At 38.3% G+C, this 9,326-nt stretch overlaps 1 protein-coding gene across 2 annotated transcripts in view; it reads left to right on the forward strand.

The window, feature by feature from the left end:
- The first annotated feature begins 993 nt into the window (after nucleotides 1–993).
- LOC106873920 (unconventional myosin-X) overlaps nucleotides 994–9,326 on the forward strand; it is a 545,087-nt gene continuing 536,754 nt past the window's right edge. For both annotated transcript variants that reach the window (XM_052971791.1, XM_052971792.1), the window contains exons 1-2: nucleotides 994–1,411; nucleotides 1,808–1,914. In XM_052971791.1, the coding sequence (XP_052827751.1) occupies nucleotides 1,372–1,411; nucleotides 1,808–1,914 (147 nt within the window). In that variant the 5' untranslated portion in view covers nucleotides 994–1,371. The remainder of the gene's footprint in view (nucleotides 1,412–1,807; nucleotides 1,915–9,326) is intronic.

Genomic DNA, 9,326 nt, shown 5'->3' on the forward strand with positions numbered 1-9,326 from the left:
ACACACACACACACACACACACACACACACACACACACACACACACACACACACATCCGCACGTGTGTTGCGAAGTCAAATAAAGAATATTTCTTTATCCTAAGCATTAAATGCTTTCGCTGATTCCAAACTCAGTTTTGCCTTAAAATTTTGGGAAAAACAAAATATTCTAATTCTTTCTTTTTAAGTCTTTGAATATAAGGAAAATCACTTTTTTTCATTTGAACCCAAAGTAATTTGTAAATTTTATTGCTAAAGAGACAAAAACCTCGTTTCTTTTTCGTTTTAAAGTCTGACAAAGAAATCTCTGAAACAATTGTAATTCTTCAAAAAACATGCGGATTATTTCAAGGCTTTCAATAACCAATGTTCTGGGAAATAAAAATTTATATTTTTCTGATCTGAGGGAGACAGAAAATAATTCTATTTGTCCATTTGTTAATCCCTGCCGCTCCTTTTTTTCTCATTAGTAGAAGAAGAAAAAAACTTATGTTAGAAATAAAAGAGAAAGAAAAATAAAATTCCTCAAGAAATCTAGTTTCCCGCTGTTTTTTTATGTTTCCAACCTTTGTCAGTTTCTCAGATTTCAATGAGAAGTAAACGTTATCTTGTTTACAATTGCGGTTGAAAGGATTTAAAACGAAGAGGGTTTTGAAGTATTTTTAATTGTTTAGGGGTTTGTTTCCTTGTCTGAGAGTTGCTTCTAAATAAACAGCTGTAAGCGACCTCAAGACAGTTTTAATTAATTATTCCTGTTAAAAGCTACACTTCATTTAGACAACCAATTAATGTTATAATACCAAAAATTAAAGTGAAAACAAAAGTGGTGTCGTCAACGAGGCGAACCCCTTTTATCGAGACAAACTTCGAGACTGACAATCGTTCTTTCATTGTTAGATTAGAGACGATGTCGGGGATGGAGTGAGAAGAGGAAGGGAATGTTAGCGGCAGCGGCGGCGGCGGCGGCGGTGATTATAGCAACCACAACGACGACGACTATACATGCTTCACAATCAGTCGAGTAGCGGCAGGTACTCGCTCTGGGTCCATCTAATTCTTGCTCGGCACCGCTGATTTGCCTGGCATTATTCGAGACACTACTACTTCTTATCTTGTAGTTTCTCCCGCTTAAGGATCTTTTTTTAAAAATATCAACTCAGACCTCTTTTTTCCCCTTTTTTCTTCGCCGTCAATCAACCTATCATACACACATTTTCTATGTATACGCGCACACACAGACAGACACACACACATACATATAAATTCATGTGTACAACACTCGGATCTAGCTGACCATGTGAAAGAGATCGCCGATAAGTAAGGGCTGTCTTTTAAAGCCATCTAAATTATATTACTGGGCATTTTACAATCATGGTATCGGTGTTAGACAGACCAGAACTGACGAAAGAAGGTAAACCAGGCATTTTCTATTTATTTATTTTCTTCATTTATTTATATTTTTACTTATTCACCTATTTCTATAACTGTCTTGGTTACGTCCATTCGTCTTTCTATCTTTTACACTTCACGTTGCTTCTACCCAAATACAGTTGAAATATCATCAACAACAACTTAAAAACGAACCAAAAATTTATCCTTTATTAAATTCCCAACGTTTTCCCCTCTATTTCTAGCAATGTTTTCTCATGTTTATATCATCTCATATTTCTTCTTTCTCTCACGAACGATCATCTCTTAGAAGGAGACTATTATTATTTTAGTTTGTCGTGCATGTCATATTTTGGTGTATTTTATCTACTAAGATACACGATTTATTATTATTTATATTGATGATATTACTTTTAAGGTACAAGGCCGCAGGATGGAGTCCGTGATATGATCATTATTAGCAATATTGATGAAAATGGCGTGAATATAAACCTACAAACACGATATAACAAAGATCTGGTTTATGTATCCTTTCACGATCCATCTGATCATAGACAATATTTTGGTTTACATTCGTCTGATAGGGAGTTGTTACTTCACGATTCTTCAAACACATTCATACACTCAAGTCTCTCACCATCAGTCGATCAAATTTCACGCACTTGTTTTACTTTTCTTTCTGCAACCAAACAAAACCGTGTTTATATCTGATGTGTATGTGTGTGTGTGTTTATATTTATTTAATGACGCTCAAACGTTGAATCAATCAAATATATCATATATCTCCATTCAAATCATGTTCGACAGAATTTTCATTTTGGCAGTCAGAAAACTTTTTCCACACATTTCCTGACAAACTGTGTCGGTAACTTATAAACTAAACCATTTGCCAAAGACAGTATTTTTATTTTTTCAACTTAGCCAAGACCTCGGTGCTTTTAGATTTTTCAGTTTTCTTTTCAGTCGGTTAAGTCTAAATACTGTTTTTAATTTAAGCGTCTTAATTATTGTTATTATTTATGAATGTTCCAGTTAGTGTTTCGGGCGTTCAGTTCTCTTTCTAGTGGACCCGTTTGCCCTGCATGCCTTTGTTCTCCCTATCTTACACATGCAGCCACTAATTCGGGTAAAAAACTTAGTCTGAAGCATGCACAAAGCAGATCTGCCTCCCCCCCCCTATCTTTCTCTCTCTCACACACACACACGCACAGAATCACACGTACACATACATTCATACACAGTTACATATACGCATACGAACGCACACAATATATACAGTCACACATACACACCGTCACACCCATACATACGATACAGTTGCATACACATAGTCAAACATACATATTCATACACACACAGTCTCATACACATAGTCAAACATACATTCATACACACACAGACACCTACATCCACACATACACACACACATACAGTCATATACACGCACACTCTAGTATTATATATATATATATATATATTCATTGTTATTGTTCTTTCCGTTATTTCCAATCATTCACTCACCATCGAAGTTGCAATATTCAGCTAATCAATATTGCTTTTAAACTATCCTAGACTCTAACTTTCTTCTCCGTTACACTATAAATTGAAAGTGTGTCTCGAAGATGATTATTGAAAATACTTTCAATGCTTTTTACATATAATAGAAAATTTTAATTTTTATTTTCTTCGTGCTTACCCCTCTCTTTCTCTCTTTCTCTCACATTGTGCGCACAAACAACAAAGAAAGAAACAGGTTACAGCAACCCGTTACAAACATTAAAAAAAATACTAAATGTAAATTGTAATCAGAATTTAAATATTAAAATAAATCACCATCAAAAGGGAATCGTCCGACTTTGGAAACTCTGATAACATTCCGTCCCTTGTGTTAATAATAGTAATAATATTACCCCCTACAATGCAGAGGGGGAAGAAACTGCAGTGTTGGTCGCTCCATACCTATCCACCACCCCGATAAATACGAGTATTTTTACTACTACTACTACTACTACTACTACTACTACTACCGATGTTGTTGTTGATGATGATGATTAACAATTTCATATTGACTATTCGTCATGGTTTCGTCACTCGACGGTCTTACCGAGGATTGCCGTCGAATATAATATAATCATATATTATATCTCGTTTACCCGAAGCGATTTTTCTCCATTCATAAAAATATTCTATTGTCTAGTCTCTTCACTCCCTCCACCCAGTTGTCCACCGAGAAATACACTGCTTTTTTGCCTCTATCTTCGGTTGCATTATCTGTCTGGTGGACCCAACAATCTTAAGATAATAATAATAATAATAATAATAATAATAATAATGTTGATAATAATAACAAATAAACAATAAATAAATAGATATGTATGTATTAATATAATATATGAATTCCTAGGATATATTCTCGTTTCTTCAACTTCATTCATCTTCTTTGCGAGCTGTTAGAATCATTTCTGTCTTGTGAATCAGCGACGAAAGTAATTGAAATCTCCGTCATTGCCAATTACTGCATTTTTCCTACTTTACACAACAACACCCTGTCAAATAAATATTTATTTTGTTAAATAAACAAAGACTTTTCCTTTTGTTTGTGCAGTTTCTGAGTTAGAGGGAATCGCTGTCTAGTTTAACTGTCTAATTCATTCATTGTTTAAACAGTGTGAATTAGTCGAGACTACTCACTGTCAATGTAAGGGGAGAGTGTACTTTTTTTCTTTCTGATTTACGTTGCCAAAAGAGCACGTGAATGAATGTAAAGTGAGATTTAGTAGAAAATGTTTCCAGGTATACGATAGAAACTCTTCAAAGACACATATTTCGGTAAGGTGACAGTTCAAGAAACGAATTTCTAACATAAGCACAACTTTTTTTCTAAGGGTGAAGAGAGTGCAATTGGTTTGATTGATATTAATTCTATCGACCCTCAATGAATGAACGATAAATGTCAAGCCTCGCCGGATTTGAACTCAGGTGGTAAAAGCAACATTTAAATGTTTTCATTATTTCTGTTATTCGAGGTGAGGTCGTTGTAGTTTCGATTCCCGATTGGAACTTCTTCACATTATTTACGATGCTAACCTCTCCAGGAAACAGATGAAACATTTCAATTTCCAATTTGCTTTGTCTACAAATGTCACGCCTGATACCTATAAAAGTCGTAGTTCTTGCTTTTTTTGCTTTTTTCGTACTCTGCAGTCTTCCTCCGATCCTACCTTGCTGCTGCCGTTGTTGCTGCACTTTCATACTGTTCGCTTGAAGTAACTCTCGGGGAAGACCCCCCCAAAAGCATGCGAACGATTTCTCAGTTGCACATTACCATTCCAACGCACCAACTCTCTCTCGCTTCCACCCCCACACCTTTGTTATAGACACAGTCATACCTCAACATGCACGCACGTGGCTAGACGTGTCCCTCCCCACCACTATCACGTGCAGCATGTTTGTCGAGAGTGACTTAACAAGTTGCGTTTAATCTTGACTCGTTACAAAATCATTATTTTCACATAAGACATGAGGCTGCTTGTTGTCATAGAAACCAACCTTCTTTCTCTTCGCTCTCATTCCTCCTCCCCCGCCAATTATTCTGCTAGTCTGCTGCCACAATTCCGTAAATCCCGTCTCTCTCTCTCTCAGTTTTGAAAATTATTCCCCTCCTGTCGCCCTATCCGAGAATGCTTAAGGTCTCACTGCATATTTCAGCAAACATTTATGGAATTTATTTAACGCAACACAACAGGGATACTATTTAGTTAATTAATGACTGTTAAACAATTATTAATTAACCAGCCTGATAGTACTTGTGATGTAAAACATGATTTAACAACTGAAAATAACGAATCATTATTTCAACTTCAAGTTCAGTTTTGTCCAATTTACGAATTCCATTGTATTTGGAGTTCGATATTTCTAGTTCTTGTTTGTTATATTTTCACTGATCGATATGCTAAGTATTGCCAGAAAAAATGCTGTATTTTGGTTAAATTTGAAATGATTGCTATTTTATAGCTGAAAGATTCGTATGATTGCTATTTTATTGCTGAAAGATTCGTATGATTGCTATTTTATTGCTGAAAGACTCGTCTTCGATATGAATTACTCGATCCGATTGTTTCATTCATTGTCAATGGTTATTGACATTTCACGTCCACCACGAACAGCAGGCACTCGTCCGAGAGACTAACTGGTCCAGTTCAGATATCCGAATCATCAAATAGATTAATAGGGGTAAATTATATTTAATTATGGTAGCTATGAATGGCCTCCAATTAATTGTCTTTTGTTTTAAACTGTTTTCTTTTTCTTCTTATTAAAGATATAAATTATGACTCAAACAGTGCACACGCACACACAGTCATTATATTACATTATACGTATATGTATGTATGTGTGTGTGTGTGTGTGTGTGTGGAGGCACGTGGTCCAGTGGTTAAGGGATTGCACTCACGGTCGTTAGTTTGTGATTTCGGTTCCTGGACCTTGCAATATATTGTGTTCTTGAGCTAAACATAGGCGCAGGAGTGACTGTGTGGTAAGTAACTAGCTTACCAACCACATGGTTCCGGGTTCAGTCCCACTGCATGGCACCTTGGGCAAGTGTCTTCTACTATAGCCTCGGGCCGACCAAAGCCTTGTGAGTGGATTTGGTAGATGGAAACTGAAAGAAGCCTGTCGTATATATGTATATGTATATATATATATGTGTGTGTTTTTGTGTTTGTGTTTGTCTCCCCAACATCGCTTGACAACCGATGCTGGTGTGTTTACGTCCCCGTAACCTAGCGGTTCGGCAAAAGAGACCGATGGAATAAGTACTAGGCTTACAAAGAATAAGTCCTGGGGTCGATTTGCTCGACTAAAGGTGGTGCTCCAGCATAGCCGCAGTCAAATGACTGAAACAAGTAAAAGAGTAAACATTTCATTTCACGTTGCTGCAGTCCAGTCAGCTGGCAAAAATGTGTAATTTTGGGACGGGCCGGTGTTCCGTCCAAGAGTAAATCCATATATATAATTAACACACACACACACGTAGCTAGAGTGTGTGCCGCTCGGGGCGGTCCTTCCGTTTGCCGTCCCCGGACCCCACAAAAAACGCATATTGCCTACAACAGGATGAAGTGTCGCCCCTTTAAAAGTGCCGCCCGGGGTGGATTGCCCCTACCACCCCCTAACTACGCTAGTGCACACACGCACACACACATACGTACACACACACATACATACATACATACATACATGCTATGTGTGTTTGTATTATATATCTCGTTCATAATAGTTGAAAACATTTCTGCCCTAAGTAACTGATTTCAAATTTTGGCACAAGGCCAGCAAGTTCGAAGGCGGGGTGGGGATAAATCGATTACATCAATCCAGTACTCGACTGGTACTTATTTTATCGACCCGAAAACGATGAACGGTAATGCTGACCTTGCTGGAATTTTGAACTCAGAACGTGAAGACGGACGAAATGCTGCTAAGCATTTTTACCCTGTATGCTAATGGTTCGGCCAGCACGCTGCCTTCTGACCTGCTTAATTGACATAAATAAATCAGCAAAGATAAATAAGTGAGAGCGACTAGTCTTTGAACTGCGAAGATGAAGAAGAGTAGGTAACGGCACTATCTCCATATGAGCAGTGAAAATCATAACAAGAATTAAGAATTCCTCAAAGTTGATATGACTTTTCAGAAAAGAGTCGTCTGATTGGTCGAAGACTAGAGGAGAGCTGTGAGCACATGTTTCTGCCTTAATAGGTGTCATCAGCACAGTAACTGTCCTACCTTAATTATAATATATACGAAAACAGAGTTGAACAGATTTATGGCTGGGGTAATTGGCAGAAATAGCAAGAAAATGAGCCAAAGAGAACTAACTGAGAGTGGTCAGTCACTTTGGCAAATCCTTGTCAACTTTTTCTCATCATTTAACCAATGTCCCCACCATGATCTTTCTGTCTTCGTTTCTGCTGAATTATTTTTAGATTTATATTTCTCAATGTTTTACTTCTATTTTAAAAAATGATAAGGTGTAGTTTGAGGGAGATTTCAGTTGCTAATTGTTAAGTATTGAGTGACTAGTTGGCTTCCTCATAAGTTTTTTCCCCCTCCAAACCACTACATCACTCCTAGCTAACATTCATCACATGAAGTTGGAGTCTGCTTTCTTCCAAAATATATTATATATGATACCTATCAAATCCCTTATCACTTTTTTCCCTCAAAAAAACATGGAATACAACCGACCATCTCTTTCAGTGTAAATATACCTTACACTGAAGAAACATACCATTAAATATTACCCACAATGCTTTGAAATGATCATACCACACTTAGAAGTTAAGCAATTAAATGGAAAATGGTAGAAGCACGAAAAACCATCACAGAACATAACTGTAACACTATTCTATAGTCTCTCTCCCTCTTTATTTCTCTTATAAACCCTCTCTTTCTCTCCTCTTACTCAATGCTGACAAAGTGCACACAAACATTGCAACAACATCATCAAACTCATTAGTACCAAACACTGTGCCAAGATTTACTCTATTCGGTGGTATAGCTAAAGGGTGTGCCACCAGACGCAGCACTTTCATTTGTCACCCAAACAGGCTTATGCAGCAGACCCAAAAGTGCCACCGTCATAAAAAGCATCACCTTACTTTCTTCCCCTTACTTTCTTCTCCTGCTCACTCCCCCACTCAGCTCTGCTACTGACTCTTACGAATCATCCATTCTACTATAATAGGCACAAGGCCCAAAATTTGTGGGGAGGAGTATAGTCAATTACATCGGCCCCAGTACGTGACTAGTTCTTAATTTATCAACCCCAAAAGGACGAAAGACAAAGTTGACCTCAGTGGAAATTAAACTCGGAACATAACGACAGACAAAATGCCGCTAAGCATTTTGCCTGGCAAATGCCGAACAACATCATGTTGTTATATTTCAGGAGGGTCATTCTGCCAATAACAACACTTCATTATCATTTGTTGGTTACTCTTTTACTCTTTTCAGTCATTTGACTGTGACCATGCTGGAGCACCGCCTTTAGTCGAGCAAATCGACCCCAGGACTTATTCTTTGTAAGCCTAGTACTTATTCTATTGCTCTCTTTTGCCGAACCGCTAAGTTACGGGGACGTAAACACACCAGCATCGGTTGTCGAGTGATGTTGGGGAGGGGCGGACAAATACAGACACACAAACAAACACACATATATACATATATATACGACGGGCTTCTTTCAGTTTCCGTCTACCTCACAAGGCTTTGATCGGCCCGAGGCTATAGTAGAAGACACTTGCCCAAGGTACCATGCAGTGGGACTGAACCCAGAACCATGTGGTTGGTAATCAAGCTACTTACCATACAGCCACTCCTGCGCCTTAGGTTGGTTAACTATTTATCCAATTAATTAATCAATTGTTTGATTAATTGTTTAGAGCAGTGTTCTGCAACCAGTATGCTGTGACACCCTGGTGTGCCATGAGACGATGCTAGGTGTGCCGCAGAGTAACCTGAATATATTTTTTTCCCTATACTTTTAGTTATATTTTAGTTCAGGTGTACCGCTGAATTTTGTAAAGAATATAAGTGTACCGCGGTGGAGGCGCAGTGGCCCAGTGGTTAGGGCAGCAGACTCACGGTCATAGGATCGTGGTTTCGATCCCCAGACTGGGCGTTGTGAGTGTTTATTGAGCGAAAACACCTAAAAGCTCCACGAGGCTCCGGCAGGGGATGGTGGCGAACCCTGCTGTACTCTTCCACCACAACTTTCTCTCACCCTTTCTTCCTGTTTCTGTTGTACCTGTATTTCAAAGGGGCCAGCCTTGTCACACTGTGTCACGCTGAATATCCCCGAGAACTACGTTAAGGGTACACATGTCTGTGGAGTGCTCAGCCACTTGCACGTTAATTTCACGAGCAGGCTGTTC

The sequence above is a fragment of the Octopus bimaculoides genome, chromosome 11, assembly GCF_001194135.2.
Source record: "Octopus bimaculoides isolate UCB-OBI-ISO-001 chromosome 11, ASM119413v2, whole genome shotgun sequence".
In the NCBI taxonomy this organism is placed as follows: Eukaryota; Metazoa; Mollusca; class Cephalopoda; order Octopoda; family Octopodidae; genus Octopus; species Octopus bimaculoides.